This window comes from Salvelinus fontinalis, chromosome 14, assembly GCF_029448725.1.
Source record: "Salvelinus fontinalis isolate EN_2023a chromosome 14, ASM2944872v1, whole genome shotgun sequence".
NCBI classification, from domain to species: domain Eukaryota; kingdom Metazoa; phylum Chordata; class Actinopteri; order Salmoniformes; family Salmonidae; genus Salvelinus; species Salvelinus fontinalis.
The window spans coordinates 24,612,059-24,632,152 of NC_074678.1; the positions used below are offsets into that span (position 1 = coordinate 24,612,059).

General features: G+C 44.1%; 1 protein-coding gene across 6 annotated transcripts in view; it reads right to left on the reverse strand.

Annotated features, from left to right (window-relative positions):
- The window catches only part of LOC129869669 (protein furry homolog-like), a 56,728-nt gene extending 40,598 nt beyond the window's left edge, over window positions 1-16,130 (reverse strand). For 2 of the 6 annotated variants that reach the window (XM_055944305.1, XM_055944304.1), the window contains exons 1-12: window positions 15,980-16,129; window positions 9,463-9,662; window positions 8,558-8,611; window positions 7,173-7,312; window positions 6,974-7,070; window positions 6,592-6,671; window positions 6,038-6,118; window positions 5,707-5,875; window positions 4,970-5,062; window positions 4,572-4,670; window positions 4,272-4,373; window positions 2,658-2,702 (exon numbers count right to left, since the gene is read on the reverse strand). In XM_055944305.1, the coding sequence (XP_055800280.1) occupies window positions 2,658-2,702; window positions 4,272-4,373; window positions 4,572-4,670; window positions 4,970-5,062; window positions 5,707-5,875; window positions 6,038-6,118; window positions 6,592-6,671; window positions 6,974-7,070; window positions 7,173-7,312; window positions 8,558-8,611; window positions 9,463-9,582 (1,080 nt within the window). In that variant the 5' untranslated portion in view covers window positions 9,583-9,662; window positions 15,980-16,129. Of the gene's footprint in view, window positions 1-2,657; window positions 2,703-4,271; window positions 4,374-4,571; window positions 4,671-4,969; window positions 5,063-5,706; window positions 5,876-6,037; window positions 6,119-6,591; window positions 6,672-6,973; window positions 7,071-7,172; window positions 7,313-8,557; window positions 8,612-9,462; window positions 9,663-15,979 lie in introns of those variants that run through there. The other 4 variants (XM_055944303.1, XM_055944308.1, XM_055944306.1 and 1 more) reach the window with 4 other exon arrangements.
- Between the last annotated feature and the right edge of the window lie 3,964 nt (window positions 16,131-20,094).

The window sequence follows — 20,094 nt, forward strand, 5'->3', positions numbered from 1 at the left end:
ACTTAAGCTTGTCAAAAAATACATTTGTTCCAGAGTGACTCTGCCTATGTATAAATGTACAGCATGTTGTGCTAGCTGTAGTTTATGACGCATGTTATGCTAGCTGTAGTTTATGACGCATGTTATGCTAGCTGTAGTTTATGACGCATGTTATGCTAGCTGTAGTTTATGACGCATGTTATGCTAGCTGTAGTTTATGACGCATGTTATGCTAGCTGTAGTTTGTGACGCATGTCATGCTACAGTTGAAGATGGAAGTTTACATACACTTTCGTTGGAGTCATTAAAAGTCGTTTTTCAACCACTCCACAAATTTCTTGTTGACAAACTATAGTTTTGGCAAGTCGGTTAGGACATCTACTTTGTGCATGACACAAGTCATTCTTCCAACAATTGTTTAGACAGATTATTTCACTGTATCACAATTCCAGTTGGTTTCTTTCCAGAAGTTTACATACACTAAGTTGACTGTGCCTTTTAACAGCTTGGAAAATTCCAGAAAATTATGTCATGGATTTAGAAGCTTCTGATAGGCTAATTGACATCCTTTGAGTCAAATGGAGGTGTACCTGTGGATGCATTTCAAGGCCTACCTTCAAACTCAGTGCCTCTTTGCTTGACATCATGGTAAAATCAAAAGAATCAGCCAAGACCCTTGAAAAATAATTGTAGAACTCTACAAGTCTGGTTCATCCTTGGGAGCAATTTCGAAACGCCTGAAGGTACCACGTTCATCTGTACGAACAATAGTACGCAAGCATAAACACCATGGGACCGCGCAGCCATCATACCGCTCAGGAAGGAGATGCGTTGTCTCCTAGAGATGAACGTACTTTGGTGTGAAAAGTGCAAATCAATCCCAGAACAGCAGCAAAGGACCTTGTGAAGATGCTGGAGGAAACAAGTACAAAAGCATCTATATCCACAGTAAAACGAGTCCTATATCGACATAACCTGAAAGGCCGTTCAGCAAGGAAGAAGCCACTGCTCCAAAACCGCCATAAAAAAGACAGACTACAGTTTGCAACTGCACATGGGGACAAAGATCGTACTTTTTGTAGAAATGTCCTCTGGTCTGACGAAAGAAAAATAGAATTTTGGCCATAATGAACATTGTTATGTTTGGAGGAAAAAGGGGGAGGCTTGCAAGCCAAAGAACACCATCCCAACCGTGAAGCATGGGGGTGGCAGCATCATGTTGTGGGGGTGCTTTGCTGCAGGAGGGACTGGTGCACTTCACAAAATAGATGGCATCATGAGGTAGGAAAATTATGTGGATATATTGAAGCAACATCTCAAGACATCAGTCAGGAAGTTAAAGCTTGGTCACAAATGGGTCTTCCAAATGGACAATGACCCCAAGCATACTTCCAAAGTTGTGGCAAAATGGTTAAGGACAACAAAGTGAAGGTATTGGAGTGGCCATCACAAAGCCCTGACCTCAATCCTATAGAAAATTTGTGAGCAGAACTGAAAAAGCGTGTGTGAGCAAGGAGGCCTACAAACCTGACTCAGTTACACCAGCTCTGTCAGGAGGAATGGGCCAAAATTCACCCAACTTACTGTGGGAAGCTTGTGGAAGGCTACCCGAAACATTTGACCCAAGTTAAACAATTTAAAGGCAATGCTACCAAATACTAATTGAGTGTATGTAAACTTCTGACCCACTGGGAATGTGATGAAAGAAATAAAAGCTGAAATAAGTCATTCTCTCAAAATGGTGATCCTAACTGACCAAAGACAGGGAATTTTTTCTAGGATTAAATATCAGGAATTGTGAAAAACTGAGTTTAAATGTATTTGGTTAATAAGGTGTATGTAAACTTTCACTTCAACTGTAGGTGTAGTTTGTGATGTATGTTACACAAGCTGTAGTTTGTGATGTATGTTATGCTAGCTGTAGTTCGGGATGTTCCAACCTCCGGGGAATGTTTGTACAGCTGAACATTCCCAAAAATCTGTGACTAAAGGTGCAATTACACAGTGCTGCCCATCAAATCCATGCACACAACATTCGCTCCAATATCAACACAGCTGACAGCCATACAAAGGATTCTTTCAAGGGTACTGCAATAACCTTTCCACCCATCAGTGGGCCATGGAGCTGCGAGGGTGCCACACACAGCAGCATGTCAACACCAATAATAAGAGAATTGGGTGTAACTCAGGACTATTAGAGCACACAAAATGCTGCAGTACTCTATGGGTTTCCAAAAATAAACTACAAAATCCATTTGGAACGAGTTCTCAGATCTACCAGCAACCCATTCCAGGTAACTGGCTTCAAACCCCTCAAGGAGTAAGGTAGGTATCTGAGAATGTGTGTGTGTGCTTGATGCACCAGCTCGATGCTCTAACCACTACTACAACACACACACACACACACAAAACAGCAAAGCCATAAACCACTAGTAAAGACAAGGCAGCAAAGCACAAGCCAACATTGCATCTCAAAGAAATGTGTGGCTAATAGCCAAGTGTCCAACCACTACTTTCTCTGTAATCTTCACTCAATAAGTTCCACTTTAAGAGGACTATCAGACTCCAGAGCCTCGTTGCCCCTGGCTTAGTAGCTGCATCCCCTCTGTCCTCCAGGACGAGGTCAGATGACCTCTTGGATGGTGTCATGCCACCATACAGACACCAGACAAACTCACCTGCAGTGTCTCAATCTGCTTTCGGATGCTGTTGTTAGACGGCATCTGGAGCGAGTGAAAACGTGAGAAAACGACAGGAGACACTGAGTGTGAGGATGTGGGGAGGTAGACATGCAGGTTAAAAAGAGAACAGAGCGACAAAATATAATAGAAACACAAAAATGACAAGTACGACAAAACAAACGAACTCACTCCTAACTGACTTCGATCCACATGAATCAGTCTCATATTAGATGACAAACATTATAAGATACAAAGTATGAAATGAAAAAGTAACATTGACACATTAAAAAATTCATCTATGTTCTATGAAGACTAATATAGGCCAAATGAAATTGTTTACATTTCAACATGTACCTTTATTTTCTAATATTTCATACTTTTTGAAAGTGAAGAAATGAAAGATGTGCAATAGAAGGCAAGTGAAATTGACATGGAAGGGAGAACACACACAAAGCAGGCCAAGGTGAAGCGAGTAAAAAGTAAGTAGATAGTGCGAGGACAGGGACAGTGAAAGGAGACCAGGTAGGAAAAAAATATGTATGTTACGACTAACATAACACACATAATAACACACAATCTACTAGGCTCATAAATCTGAGCAGGTCCACCCATCCCATCACTAGTCTGATACACTGTACCAAAGGTATAATTTTAACCAATTGAGTTTTGATCTCCTTAAGGCACAAAACTGAATGGATTTGAAACAGCATTTGAACTGATCATCAAAACAAGGACAGGTTAAAATGGCCCAGTGGACAAAAAGAGCTAAATCACACACTCAAACAAATCTCCACCAGAACCATGGTTCCACCACAAAAACACGGGAGCTTACATTAGCACCAAATAGGCTTAGGGGGTTAATTAAAAACTATGGAATCAAATCTCTCACAGGGAATCAAAAGCAAGTGGATCACCACATGACTGTGATCATAGAGTCAGTTCAACAAAAGAGTCATCAAAGAATCACCACCACAGAGCAAAGGGAATTATAGCACATCTCCACCATGGAATCAATCTCCACAAGGGAATCAATTCAGAGTTTGAATTGAGAAGCGAGGAGACAGTCGCAACACAGTGCATCTCGGCAGAATTAGCTTGAGGATGGTACAGGAGACGAGCATGATTGATTGGCTTGATCGGTTTGTGATTGGTTTGCGGGGGGGTTGTCGGACAGGGGAGGAGGAAGATATGATCGTTAAGGCACACCCTTTAAACCAAAAACACCTCATGGAGTTGTGGTGTGCAGGGGATATCTAACGTCTCACTATGACAATTAACAACGTACCTGGTAAAGAGCAGTAAGGTTTCAGTCATAGTAACAGTGATAAATGATAGAACTTGGTATGCAATAAACATCTTACATGAATATCTTTAAAAGGAGGCTCATTGCACTTACTACTGCCTAAGGGATAGTAGATAATCTATTTTCATAATAGAGTCTTTATAAAATTATACTCAATTACATGGCCCACTTTTAAACATTAGGGAATATAAAAATATTTAAAATATAAAACTAAGTGTCCTATTAAATGGGAAATTGGCATGGAAGTCTGCATTTTCCTTCATAGGCCAGTATACTAGGCAACTGGTTTAGGTGATTGTGCTGTGTACCTTCAGGTGAGAGAGGCAGTTTGTGAGGAAGATGTGCCAGTTATTGAGGAAGAACAGCTTCTGACTGACACACAGCAGGCACGTCACCAGAGGATACAGAGCCTGAAAGAGAGAACACACGTCAACCACAGAAGAGAGGGGAAGGAAACGAGAGGAGAAAGAGAGAGAAGTGGGAAAGAGGGAGATGGTGTGAGGAGATTAAGAGTTAACAAGTTGATGTCATAAAAAGAGGGAAACGAGACATAGCAGAGAGAAGTGGGAGGGAAGGTCCAGATAATAGTGTGAGAAAAGAGACGTTACCAAAGAGTGCTTCTTTCTGGAGCTAAGGTCAAAGGTCGTCTGGTAGAGCATCTCCACAAAGTTCTTCAGGCACGGCACATTGACTTCATTCTTCACCGCCTGCAGGGAGGGAAGGAGCGAGGGAGGAAGCTGTCACCACTGAGCTCATTCAATACGTGCGACCGAAATGGTACCCTATCCCCTAAATAGTGCACTACTTTTCACCAGGGCCCATATATAGGGAATTAGGTGCCATTTCAGACGCATCCAATGACATTAGCCAATCGAAGGTGCTTTTTATGGTAGCTAACACAGAGGAATCTCTTATACAGAAAGGCTCTATCCTACTATTAACTTGTCTAGCTATAATCAATGTGGGGTTTTCCCATGTTTTGTGTTGTCGTCTGGGTGGTACTCACAGCAGCAACAGGGATGAGGATCTCAACAAACAGGCCAGCCAATGCATGCTTTATGTCCTTATCCTTCACCTCCAGGAAATACTGGGCACACTCCTGAGGAACACACAGATGCATACCAATATGGATGACAACAGTGACAAATAAGTAAACAAACCAAATAGACAAATGGAAAAACAATAGACCGTGCAACAGATTGTCACATATGGGCAGAAACCAACAGACATAAAGGGAATGTGGTGGCACAAATAAACTACGGCAGATTACCCAACATGTTCCATCAGCATGCTGGGAAATCAGGGCTTGTTAAGAGGGGAGCATATTGAGTGAGCTTTTTACTGCCGTATTGAGCTTAACGAAAAGGCCTTGCTCCGTTCAGTGCTCTTGGCACAGTGATCTGCTATCTGATCGTTACTCATCTGGCTTTATGAGGCTCTGCTACAGAGAGCTGCTGAGCTCAAACAAAACGGCTGCAGTAAAACATCCATCCTGGGTGTAGTTCAGCAGAGAGCCATTAAATCCCTATACGCAGCCACTCAGACAATCAGATATACAGTACTGTACAGTCTGGGCATCAAATAGACTAGATAGACGCCTGTTGCTTGGACACGTCAGCGTTAAATTCACTAAAAAGGAGGTTTTGAAACAGGGAGGGACTATCTGAACTTGTCCAATAAGAAATGCATATTGTCTTGTTTTGGTACGGTTTGCCAAGGTGTGCTCTACCCAGGATAACGAACCTGCATGAACTGTAAGGAGGCCTCGAAGTCCTCCACGGGGTACATCTTGACCCTGAAGAACTTCATGCCCATGATGAGGCTGATGATGCTCTGGACCACGTAGGGGCTCTGCTCCTTCTGCCTCAGCTCCTTCAGCTCCGTGATGAACTTCTTACGCACCGCCTGGAACCTGGAGAGACACACACACATTTTGACTAAGTCTTCCATAAGGAGCGGGCTCCTTTTTAATATATAGTTTAGGAGTAATAGGAGTAAAAAGGAGTGACATGTTTGAGTTATATGGACTGTGTTAAGATGACTTGAACTTGGAACAATCTGAGAAAACGCTTACTTTGACTGTGTGAGCACGCCGATGACCTCAGCATACAGGTCTGCGATGATGTGCACATTGACAGTGTTGGGGCCAGAGCACCTGCCAATCAGAACACATCCATGATCCACTCACACTCAGAGAAACAGCTCTCATGATTTGTTAACACAGGGGGTATGAAGACACTGACCATGAAACATCAGACCTGCTTAGGTGCAGCTAAACAAACAAACCCATTAAAGCAAATATCATCCCAAACAGTGTGATAAAAGTTATGGCCGATCAAACATCCATCTCTCTAAAACCACAAGCATGTCGCTGCATTATGGGTTGAAGCAGCTGAGTGAAGGTTTACTCAAGTTGTCTAACGAGTGGCGATTGTGTTTTCTTTAAGTGACATTAATATGTGGACAGACCATACATTGGTCATAAAAAACAGTCTATTCAAACACCCATAAAGTAATGAGTGAATCAACTGCAGAGCCAAAAGCCCTCTGGAATATTGTGTGCTAGACTAATGTATAGTATGTGTATTAAATGGTGTGTGTGTGTGTCTTGTGTTTGTTTACACTCACCCCTCTTTGTGTTTAAAGTGCTTGAATGCCAGGTTCAGAACTTCATGTACTAAAGTATCTGGCACGGGGTGAAGAGGAATCTGTGACGTAAACATGAAAACATCATATTAGGTACATCAATATTCCGTCATGCTGTCTCTCTCCCTTTACTACCGTTCATTATCCTCCCTGTTGGAGCCAAGGACAACCAAGCCCTGAGATCAGTGAAGGTTTGTTCTAAGAGAGAGTGGTTTGGATCTGGATAGTCTGGGGTCGGTCTAGATGCTGTAGGTTCAGGATGACAGCTCGCTATGCCTTGGTATGCTGGCATTGCAGTGACAGTGCATGCTGTCTACCACACTGAGGAAGAGGACACATCTAACAGACCAGACACAGGACTCACCTGTTTTAAAACTTCTACTGTAACTAAACAGAATATGAAATCTATGGCTAAGTCCCTCCGCTCCAATAGGTAGTCTTTATCCCGATGCTGTTCATCCCTAGAGAGAGAGAGAGAGAGAGAGAGAGAACGTTATGACAGATTGTGGGAGGTGAGGGGAGGACAGGAGATAGGGATGAGCAGATTAGGAGGAGTATCGTACCCTTTGGACTTGGTGCTGGAGCGAGGTCTGTACTCATAAGACTCATCCTCAGTGCCACTCTGCCGCCGGTACCAGTCAAAGAGTGTACGCAGCAGGGAGGGCAAACAGTGTTCCGCTACGGAGCTCATAGAGCTTATTAACTGTGAAAAGAACACATACACATTACAATAGCTAGTTATTACAGCTTACAGGTAAAACATCTGTCCAGCATCATGAGAATGTACATAAAGGTCAAAAACATGAACAATACAAACAAATCCTCACCAGAACAATCATCTTAATCACCAATATTACACACATACTGAGGTTCTATATTTGATGTAAAAGGCTCCACTTTAAGGAGAGATGAGGAGAAAAGAGGATGCAGGGATTGGGAAGAATATCTAGAAAGAAGTGGAGCGAGGGTGAGGGGAGGGGAGCGAATCACTGGGTGACAAACAATAGAGAACAGGATGTATTGATTGGGATTGTGCAGTGGGAAGTGGGAAGATTGGGAAGTGCAGTGTTTGATGACATGTCGAGCACTGCGAGGTCCTATCCTATTGAGCGGCTAGCGCTAAAGCCGCCATAGCACAGGGCTCTGCAGTGCTATACAGTCAGAACGTGGGCCGACCAACAAACAGGCTCCGTTAGAAACACCTCATCAGCACTTTGATCATCAGAATTGCAGCCTCATACTGTGAATGTATTATCTATTAACATCCCCTTTACAGACTAAAAATGGTAGGGGTATATTGCCATAATGCTAGCAATAAATATGTTTCTTCTTCAACTACATGCACCAGAGCAAACAAAAGGTAAATCTATGCATGTCAAGCGTATAGTTTTTACTGTCAGTCAATCTGCAGTGGGGTACAGTAAGTAGTCTTCTACACAATGAATGGTGTGTGTGTGTGTGTGTGTGTGTGTGTGTGTGTGTGTGTGTGTGTGTGTGTGTGTTGAAGGACAGTGCGGTGTGCTGAGGGTGCTGGATGATGGATGCTGGGAGGGAGAGTTATGCAACTGCTCTCTGTGCCCTCCCGGCGCCAGGCGGACAGACTCCAGCACCCAACACTGATTCACTGCTAAGGATGACACAGCGATTCTGCTCCCTCTCCCTGTATGCTCGTTCTACCGCACTCAGAATGGAGGCAGCTGGATCTATAGCGCACCATAACCTCATTGGTTTTGTGCTGAACAAAGCACTCTGCAGCAGCTCCATTGTTCAGAGTTCTGCAGGCACCAGTCAGAGATGAGGGACGGATGGATGGGTCATTGAGTGGGGATTGATTGGGTGAAGCTGGGGAGTACAACTACTGTATGGATGGGAGGTACAATTATGGCTGGAGGTGAGTGAGAGAGTACATAATAACAATGCATGTGCGCACACACACACTAGAACTCACCTGATCAAATTGTGCGTCTTCCCCTCTCTGGAGGGATCGGGACAAGTGTTTCTCCTGAGGGAAAGAAAGACAGAAACAGTTCTGTCAGTCAAGTAAGTACTCAATAGAAACATATAATAGGACCCCTACATCATTCATATCAGCAGACCAGTGGATGTGGGGCCAGGTGAAACAGGAGAGGAGATAGCTGACCACTGGACAAACACCAACCAGGGAGAGGAAACGAAGGGGTGAGAGAGGCAGAGGTGGCGGCAGCAGAAGAGGGGAGCACTCGGGGAGATGAATAGAGATGAATGGAGGGAGAAGTGGTCCAGAAGGAAGGGGATGAGGGGTGGCGTTTAATGACATGTTTACTCCCCCTTCCAAACACACACCCTCCCAGCAGCCCTTAGCTAGGGCAAGGAATTGTACCTCCCACGGAGTCTTGATATGAGTAAAACAAAGCTCAGTATTCCAAGAAAATAACATCCACCCCCTTCTGGGAAATCACACTGGAATGCATGCGTCTCATTTATCACACCCACACAGGCCTGTACACACACACCCCTCTAAGTTTAAGGAGAAGTCTGTTTACAGACTGAACACAGGCAGTCACTAGAAACATTTAACCTGTAACCTCTTTGGCCTTTAAGCCAAGTAATGCTATGTAGAAACCAGGACCTAGGAACTCAGGACAGGGCTAGTGAGCTAATAGTGTTTCATTCCAAATCAACCACTGGGCTAGCCCCTACAACTAGGCACTTCATGTAGATCTGAAAAGGTAATAGCACATGGTAATACAAGTCAGAATATTGCTTACACCTAATCAATTATTTCAGTCAAGTGCCTAGGATTCAGGGTTGGGGGTTGATTTGGAATTTGGTCTTACTTGCGTCCCCTCTGCCTGTCGGATCACAGCAACTCACCAGCGGTTCGGCCATCACCACCTCAATCTTCTTCTCAGCCAGCACAGCAAACTCAGCAAACAGGCTCTTGATGACAAACTCCCCGGGCTTGAGCTCGGGGTCGATGATGATGCTCGACATGGCGGCGGTGCGCTTCTCCCACGTCAGGGGGGCCACGGAGGGGGCACGGCGTCTACTCAGGCTGTTGACAGGGGCTGAGGCTGCAGGGAGGGAGAGAGAGAGAGGACAGAGGTCAGATTAGGGCTGTCCCTGACAATGTTTTTTTATCTTGGTCGACCAGAAAGTAGTCTGTTCTTTCGACCAATCGATTGGTAATTCTTTTAAACGTATTTATTTTTCCATATATAGACACACCCTATGTTTTGAATAAAATCAACTATATGTAGGCTACTGAGCTTGTCTGATGATATAAGCACTGCGATTAAAAATGAACACACAAATGACTAAAGAGGGAGCCAGAGATCAATATAGCCTAACCAGAAGAAATAAACATGTTCCCGACCTTCCTGCTGCTGCTGGCCTTCACATTTTCTGCTGTTATACTCCTGAAGTTAACCGGTAATAGGCTACACCAGTGGTTGAAAACCTTTTCCATTTGGAGTGCCAAGTTATCCAACCATTTCTACTGATTTGAGTGTCAGTTATGATCTTCATTTGCACATTTTCCTGGAACAGTTTAATTTAATATATAACAAACTCTTCATATGATTGATATGATCAGGGTGATTCTCTGATCCATCTCTACGCAGACGACACCATTCTGTATACATCTGGCCCTTCCTTGGACACTGTGTTGACTAAACTCCAAACGAGCTTCAACGCCATACAACACTCCTTCCGTGGCCTCCAACTGCTGTTAAACGCTAGTAAAACCAAATGCATGCATTTCACCCGTTCACTGCCCACGCCCGCCCGACTAGCATCACTACTCTGGACAGTTCTGACCTAGAATACGTGGACAACTACAAATACCTAGGTGTCTTGTTAGACTGTAAACTCTCCTTCCAGACTCATATTAAACATCTCCAATCCCAAATTAAATCTAGAATCAGCTTCCTATTTCACAACAAAGCCTCCTTCACTCACGCCGCCAAACATACCCTCGTAAAACTGACTATCCTACCGATCCTTGACTTTCGACGATGTCATTTACAAAATAGCTTCCAATACTCTACTCAGCAAACTGGATGCAGTCTGTCACAGTGCCATCCGTTTTGTCACCAAAGCCCCTAATACCACCCACCAATGCAACCGGCATGCTCTCGTCGGCTGACCCTCGCTACATATTCGTCGCCATACCCACTGGCTCCAGGTCATCTGGCCAGCAGCATACCACCCTGCATACCACTGCTGGCTTGCTTCTGAAGCTAAGCAGGGTTGGTCCTGGTCAGTCCCTGGATGGGAGACCAGATGCTGCTGGAAGTGGTGTTGGAGGGCCAGTAGGAGGCACTCTTTCCTCTGGTCTAAAAAAATATCCCAATGCCCCAGGGCAGTGATTGGGGACACTGCCCTGTGTAGGGTGCCGTCTTTCGGATGGGACGTTAAACGGGTGTCCTGACTCTCTGAGGTCATTAAAGATCCCATGGCACTTATAGTAGGGGTAGGGGTGTTAACCCCGGTGTACTGGCTAAATTCCCAATCTGGCCCTCAAACCATCATGGTCACCTAATAATCCCCAGTTTACAATTGGCTCATTCATCCCCCTCCTCTCCCCTGTAACTATTCCCCAGGTCGTTGCTGCAAATGAGAACGTGTTCTCAGTCAACTTACCTGGTAAAATAACGGTAAAATAAAAATAAAAATAAAATAATCTATAAATCTATGCTAGGTAAATCGCCGCCTTATCTCAGCTCACTGGTCACTATAACAACACCCACCGGTAGCACGCGCTCCAGCAGGTATATCTCACTGGTCGTCCCCAAAGCCAATACCCCCTTTGGCCGCCTTTCCTGCCAGTTCTCTGCTGCCAATGACTGGAACAAATTGCAGAAATCGCTGAAGTTGGAGACTTATATCTCCCTCACTAACTTTAAACATCAGCTATCTGAGCAGCTAACCGATTGCTGCAGCTGTACATAGCCCATCTGTAAATAGCTCACCCAATCTACCTACCTCATCCCCATATTGTTTTTATTTACTTTTCTGCTCTTTTGCACACCAGTATTTATACTTGCACATCATCATCTGCACATCTATCACTCCAGTGTTAATTTGCTAAATTGTAATTTATTTATTGCCTTACCTCCTCACGCCATTTGCACACACTGTATATAGACTTTTTTCCCATATTGTGTTATTGACTGTACGCTTGTTTATTCCATGTGTAACTCTGTGTTGTTTGTGTCGCACTGCTTTGCTTTATCTTGGTCAGGTCGCAGTTGTAAATGAGAACTTGTTCTCAACTAGCTTACCTGGTTAAATAACTTGGTCCATCCTGAAGCTCCTCTGAGCAAACTTGCAACACTGTATAACATATTCTTGGTACTCAAGAGTTTCCCCTCACCATTGAGCTGCAGACAGACAGACAGTTGTATGCTGTTTTGCATAAGAAATAATCAGGTAGGCCTATTTTATGGCGTTTCCACCGGGTCAGAGCATGACATTTTCGGCCCCTTTCATGCTGAGAGGTAATTGAAAGGGAGAGAGCTGGGAAGGTTTTTCAAATTGACAATAGTTCCTCAATGTAGCCTCTCAGTGGATGTAAAAACAGACTTTGTTTACTTACAGTTTAAGGCGAAGAAAACATTTGAGAAGCTCCACAGTGATGGTGAGTTAAGACAATCAGAAATAGTATCAGATCCCCAAATGGGCACATTTATAGGTCTACATTTGCACGGAGGCCAGGTAGACTAGTCGTAATCAAGATTGACAGGAGCGCTCCAAACAAACTTCAATCTTCTAAATGGAATGAAATAAAACTAAACGTGCTCCTCACAAGTGTAGCCTAGGTTGTGCTCTCTGCAAACAACGTGTCCACTCCAGCAATGACAACGGTAAGAGGGTAATAATAATATATTGAATGTATTAACAGAAATTACCACAACCAAACAAGCATTGTAGATAATAATGGGAATAAATGGTAAATGTACTACTGGTGTGCCACCCCCGCGGCCTCAGCAATGGACTAGTCCACTCAGACAGATGTAAATCAGACGTGTCTCATGTGCCATCAATTTCTGAAACCCCACCTCTAAGGAATACCTAGGATAGGATAAAGTAATCCTTCCAACCCCCCCCCCCCCCCCTAAAAGATTTAGATGCACTATTGTAAAGTGGTTGTTCCACTGGATATCATAAGGTGAATGCACCAATTTGTAAGTCGCTCTGGATAAGAGCGTCTGCTAAATGACTTAAATGTAAATGTCAATATTTTTGCCACTGCTCGACTAAAAAAAAGAAATCTTGGCCGACCAAGAGCCTATTGACCAAACAACCGACCTGTCAACTAAATGCGGTCAGCACTAGGTCAGATACACTTTGGCTATTCGAACAGTTATAACGGAGACCGTCACAGCCCTAGTCAGAGACCAACCCTCACATGACACGAGGTCAGAGGTCAGCTATAATCCAAGCAGATATAAAATCTACCTCAGAGAGGAGCTATGCTAGTATGTCAGCTGGTGCACAGTGAAAACATTAACACATGCCTAGCCTAGTCGTAGCTTGATATCATTAGCAATCGCCAAACTAACTGCAAGCCATGAGTTGGATAAAAGTGATGGAGCATAGGCCTCACTAGACTACACCCCTAAAACCCACTGAACAAACTAAGAGCAACAATGTAATCTCAGACTCACACACAGTTATGTAAAGCTGAATATTAAGTTCAGTTGATCCCACCACAGCAGAAAGAGAGAAGTGATATACAGTTAAAACGCACTCGGCTGGATGCAGAAAGGTGAATCTATGCACAGAAGCTCTCAATATTTACACAAGCTTCCTGTAACACATACCTAAAGGGGTCAGCATAGGAACTCACCTCAAGAGAGAGGAGTGTGTGCATGTGGGAGCATGTGGGATGGTTGGTACATGCACGTTTAAAGAGTGAATATAGCCATGGTGTCCATTCGTTAAGCCTTCATTTGATCTGTGCTGTTGGTTTCCCTAGAAACAGGTGAAAACAAACCGCCACATCATTCAAAACAGAATCCTCTCCTGTGTCCATCAATAAAACATGGAGCTACACTGAACATTCACTGACATACCAGGACAGCTTGTGCCAACACAGACAACCTTTAACCCACAAACTGGTAGAAAACACACAGGATGGTGGGAAAGAAATCTTCCCATTCTGAAGTTTATAAAGAGACCAACGGCCTGTTTGCTGCTGGACTAGGACACAGTCTGCTCTGCCAGGAAAGAGGGGACTCTGGGACGGACAGCCACTCGTCAGCTGACCCCCGACCTTCCTCCTCCCAGGAAACATATTACTGTTTCTTCCTGTTACCATGGGAACACTAATGTGTTCCCAAAACTTCAAACAATAGCAAGGCGTAAAATGGCACGCAGTAAAAATGTAGGAGTTTTTCAGAAGAGGAGGAAAGATGTTAACACCCAGCAACGCACCCATTTAAACCCTACTGAACAAACAGAGACACACACAGACAGCGTAGGCTTAACTCAGATGGTTGCGTAATAGGCCCGAACTAAAGTGTTGGCGTTTCAGAGTTGGGTGGTATTTGCCTATACAGTAGTAGCATTACACCACTCTCTATTTTAATTAGCAGCCACTCAAGTTAGTCCACTGGTACAGTAACAGCCACAAAGAGCTAGAGGTGGCAGCCTTATTAGCAGAACAAACATCATTGGACATTTCTAATGGTTCAGCAAGCGCAGCGGCACCGCGGCCAACACAGACATGGTGCTTTATGTAAAAGGGCTCAGAGTCGGGGACAGCACAGTGTTGGGGTGAATGGGGGTATCATTTTGGGGCGCATCAGTTGAGCGTAGTTAAAATGTTGTTCTGCAGCACAGAGAGCCTTTCAAACATTCCCTCTTTGTTAACCGTGTTCCACCAACACCCCCTTTCTCCCCTGATGATGTCACATAGCCAACTCCCTACAGCCAATGACTGTCCTGTGGCCTCAGCCTCCCTCGCTCTTCCTCCTCCTCTCCCCCCTTCACTCTAATTCTCTCCCTCCCCTTCTCGCCTTGGGCCAGCTGGGCTGCTGACTGCCTGGCTCACAGGAATTAGAAACAACATTGTTTGTGCATTTCCACTCACCAACAGGGTGAAGAAAAACCTGCAAGGCATCCTTTCCCTGGCCAGGTCTCTGCCCTGCTCTGCCCATCTTTCCCCTCTCTCAATGGGGTGTCATTTGTGACGTGTAACATCTCTCCCTTCTGGGGATGGGCATGGTAATTAGAATATCCGAACGGACGTTGGTATTAGAATACTTGCAAGAGTATTCATTTGAGGAAATATAGGCCTATTTTAACAAGTAACAGGCTTTGTCTCAAATACAATTGTGACATTGCTACACACAAGTATACCATGACATTTAAAATTATTAATTTAATAAAACAAAGTTCTGAATGTAGTTATGACGTGTGCCCCATAAAATCACACTCCCTATAGCCTCCACAGGTTCCACGCCTGGAGCTTGTTGTTGACACTACAGTCAGAGGCTCCATGTGGAGCAAGGTGAAGTGGGAGATGTCTAATCAAAGCACAATGTAATTAAAATGACGGAATTAAGTTTGCTAAATGAGAAGTAGGCTACAACAAGCAACCCGACAGGTAGACTGTTTAATACGAATTGAGTTGTTGTAGGCAAGGACGGGGAACGCATAAAAAAAAATTGCCTCAACTAGCCTAGCTGGCAAGCTAACATCTGGCTAGCTAAGGTTGCTTCTTTACATCGATTTGATGCAGTAAAGACAGGCACTGCCAGGTGGGATGATAGATAACCTACGGCATTTACAAGTTTGTCTTACTAGCGCGAGTCAGTGCCTACTTTTTCCTCTCTCTCCCTTTCACACACCAGCCCCCGCCCATCGCTTGCCCTGCTGCAGAGCGCACCGTATCTCCCGAGACGCACAGGATATTCAAAGTTAAAAACAATCTCGACCATCCCCCAAAAATGTAGGATATTATTTGATTTAAGGAATTTCCCCAACTAACCCCATTGCAAACACCAGAGCTGCTTCCACTTGCTGCATGGCCTGTCACTATACCTACTTAATACTGTACTGAATCCATCAACACCACATTCAAATCTGAATGCAGACACGACCTTGTGATGGCAAGTAAACAACTACGCCCGGCCCAGATTGCCTCGTTATCTTGCTAAGAGGAGGACGTTCTAAAGAGGAACGACTCCGTGGTATGTGTCTGCAAGACTAATAAATGTGATGCACCTGCACAGCCATTAACCACTCACCTATTACCAAGATCGTTCTCTACCTTCTAGCAACACACAAAAGCTATGCTTTCATTCATCAAATTATCAAGCAAAAAAATATTTGGTCTCAATAGCTGATAAATGAATGGGCTAAAAATTCTGTAGGTACCTACTGAAAGCCTAGGCCTCCAGCGAGAGTCTAGTAGCTACGGTTCTGTGAGTGGAGATGAACCAGGCCACATGTACTCCATACCGAGCGTACCAAAGGTCCAGAACTCCCACTGCGACAGAGAGAAGAGCTCATGCCTGCAATTAAAACAGAGCACCCAGTGGGATTACACAACTGTTAGAGTCTGACTCCACCTCGACACAGTAAAAATAGAGCCCTCCCTAAGGCCTCTCACTTCCGCTCTCAGGACAACCAGGAACAATGGAATGTGTTTGACTGCATGAGAGCTAAATGTTTACACTTACAGTACTTTTCTAACAACGTGTCTGTACATGTGCAGATTCCAATCCGTGCCTACTGCCCTCATTCAGTTCCAAATAATACAATCCACAAATCAGATACAACACTGCAGTAAATCTGTCCAATTACTCTTATCACACAAGCAAAGTAACATTACTAAAAAGCATTCAGTGTTTAAAAGGGACATGAATAATCCTGGTGTAACAAGCAGACTGATGGCAGGGTTATCTGTACTGAGGCCAGTGCCTAGCAGGGTGATCACAGAACCATCTTGTTATAATGAGTGTTTTGGCTGAACACTTGTGACTGCAGAGGAGCTGAGGACAGGCTGAGCAGGACAGAGTACACAGGGGGCTGGAACATCAAATATAGGGGGAAAAGAATGAAAGAAAAAGGAGAGCGCAGGAGATAAAAGTTTTGGCAGAGTAGCATAGTGACAGTTGCATTGTTCTTACTGAGAGGTCCAATGACGAAGAGTTGGCAGCCAACACAGAGAGGGGGAACAGAGGGGAGAGGGGGCATTCATTAGAGAAAGAGAGGCAAAGGGAAAATAACTGTTTACCCAACGGTCAGCTTGCTTTTCTACGGATCATTTTACAAGGAGTCAGCAGCTAGCTACTGAGGCAGACTGAATTACCGACCCTGTTTAGTTTACAATTAGGGTGCTAGTAGCAGTGTGGCAATCGAAAATAAAGCACCACTAACTTTGCTTGAACATAACACACAACATAAATTAATCGATCAGAAATCGGTTACTAAAATTATAAGTTCACTGGGCCACAGATACTGAGTAAGTATTAGGATAAATATGAGACTAAGCCAGAAAAAGTTTAGTCATAGTCAAAATGGTCATCACTGTTCCAGAAAACTAACTATTTCCAATATTTTGATTATCAAGAAATAAACACAGATTATTGAGGCAAACACACCGCTTCAGTAATAGCCCTCACTGTAACCTTCCAGTAGTCTGGATAAAGAGTAAGGTCAATAGGCTGGAGCAAAGGCACTCTGTGCTGTATACTAATAATAAATGGGAGTCAATGAGAAGATCGATCAATGAGGAAACATTAGCCATCCCATGGGATGACAGAGAGGGCCAAAGATATTTTAGTAATAACACCTGTGGGTTGAGGGGCATCCCTCTTACCAAACCACATGACATTTGTTTTGGAAGTGTTCAGAACAAGGTTAAGGGTAGAGAAAGCTTGTTGGACACAAAGAAAGCTTTGTTGTAGTGCATTTAACACAAAATCCAGGGAGGGGCCAGCTGATAAGACTGTATCATCTGCATATAAATGGATGAGAGAGCTTCCTACTGCCTGAGCTATGTTGTTGAAGAAAATTGAGAAGAGTGTGGGGCCTAGGTTCGAGCCTTGAGGTACTCCCTTGGTGACAGGCAGTGGCAGAGACAGCAGATTTTCTGACTTTATACACTGCACTCAGAGAGGTAGTTAGTAAACCAGCCCAAAGACCCCTCAAAGACACCAATACATCCCACGAAAAAGGAATGGCCTACCGTATCAAAAGCTTTGGCCAAGTAAATAAAAATATCAGCACAATATTGCTTAGAATCAAGGGCAATAGTGACATCATTGAGGACCTTTTAGGTTGCTGTGACACATCCATAACCGGAGTGGAAACCAGAGATACAGACAGAGAGCAACCAAGATACAGACAGAGAGCAACCAAGATACAGACAGAGAGCAACCAAGATACAGACAGAGAGCAACCAAGATACAGACAGAGAGCAACCAAGATACAGACAGAGAGCAACCAAGATACAGACAGAGAGCAACCAAGATACAGACAGAGAGCAACCAAGATACAGACAGAGCGAGAGCCAGAGTAGGGCTTGGCGGTATCCAGATTTTAATACCGTCTCTGTACCATACAGGGGTACAGTACTACCGGAAGTGCACACAAGAGGGTAAATGTCTCAACGGATCCAAAAAGTTGGACCCATTCCCGAAGTGGACCTGGGGCTTTCTCACCCAGACCCGATATGCATCAATTATTTATTCAAATATAGAGAACTGTTCTGAACAGAGCCGATGACAACCAACACCGTTCCATATAGACCTGGTCAGCTCCAGACCCGGTCCGATACGAGTGAGGAAAGCTACTTTATTAACCGGAACTGATAAAGCAGAGAAAGAGAAGCTGCTCCAGCAGGCGGGGGAGGGGCCGTACTGTAAGCAAGTGACATGAGGAGCAGGGAGGGAGAGACAGCAACCAAGTCGACTCGCGCTATAGGAGGTTATTTATAAAATATGTTTACGTAGTACCTGTCTTGACTGCATCAAACCGGGAGAAGCTAGTTAGCTAGGCTAACTGAGGCTACAGTGCATGCGCTTTCACATCCTACAGTTACAAATAACAACTCCATTCAGAATATTAAGTAGGAGCCTACATGTTGGCTGTTAGGCTATAATGACCATCCTTTTCCTTTAACTTTTCTATCTTCCATTGATTAGATCGGTCCTAACTTAAGCCACAGAGGCTCTGACTGTAGCCTATTGCCACTTATTATTGTCCAACAACAACAAGTTACACGCATCACTCTCGTGAAACGTAAGAGCAGCATAAATGACTCACGGTTAGGCACTGGCGATATACCAGGGTATTTCAAAATACAGAAGTTCTGATTTTCAAGATCCCTGTTTCCTGAATTGTTTTGTGCTTAAAAAAAGTATTCACAGATCCACCTGTACCCGAGAGCGCCCAGATCCATAATTCTAAATGTCACGGGTTGGATCTGATATGATTGTCACGGGTATGTGTAATTTTAACTGAGTTGTCTGAAGGGCCTGCACAGAACCGAACGTAGCTGCTGTGTGTGTGGCTATACTTAAAATCTAACAATCCTCAGCGATGGTATCTTCTTCCCCAATATTTGGAACCCAGGAATGATCACCCCACTCCAAAAGTGGGAGATACATTTGACCCCAATTACTACTGTGGGATTTCCATCAACAGCAACCTTGGGAAAATACTCTGCATTATCATTAACAGCAAACTCGCACATTTCCTCAGTGAAAACAATGTACTGAGCAAATGTCAAATTGTCCTTTTACCAAATTACCGTACAACAGACCACGTATTTCACCCTGCACACATGAATTGACAAGCAAACCAAAACAAAGGCAAAGTCTTCTCATGCTTTGATGATTTCAACAAAGCTTTCGACTCAAATTGGCACGAGGGCCTGCTATACAAATTGATGGAAAGTGGTGTTGGGGGAAAAAACACACAACATTATAAAATCCATGTACACAAACAAGTGCGCGGTTAAAGTTGGCAAAAAACATACATTTCTTTCCACAGGGCCGCAGGGTGAGACAGGGATGCAGCTTAAGCCCCACCCTCTTCAACATACATATCAACGAATTGGCGAGGGCACTAGAACAGTCTGCAGAACTCGGCCTCACCCTACTAAAATCTGAAGTCAAATGTCTACAGTTTACTGTTGAGCTGGTGCTTCTGTCCCCAACCAAGGAGGGCTGAAAGCAGCACCTATATCTTCTGCCCAGAATCTGTCAGACCTGGGCCCTGACAGTAAATCTCAGTAAGACAAAAATAATGGTGTTCCAAAGAAGGTCCTGTTCCCAGGACTACAAATACAAAAATTACATCTAGACTTCGTTGCCCTAGAGCACACAAAAAAACGATACATACCTCGGCCTAAAACATCACAGCCACTCCAATACCTTGACTTTGTTGTCCTTAAGCCATTTTGCCACAACTTTGGAAGTATGCTTGGGGTCATTGTCCAAGATTCATTTGCGACCAAGCTTTAACTTCCTGACTGATGTCTTGAGA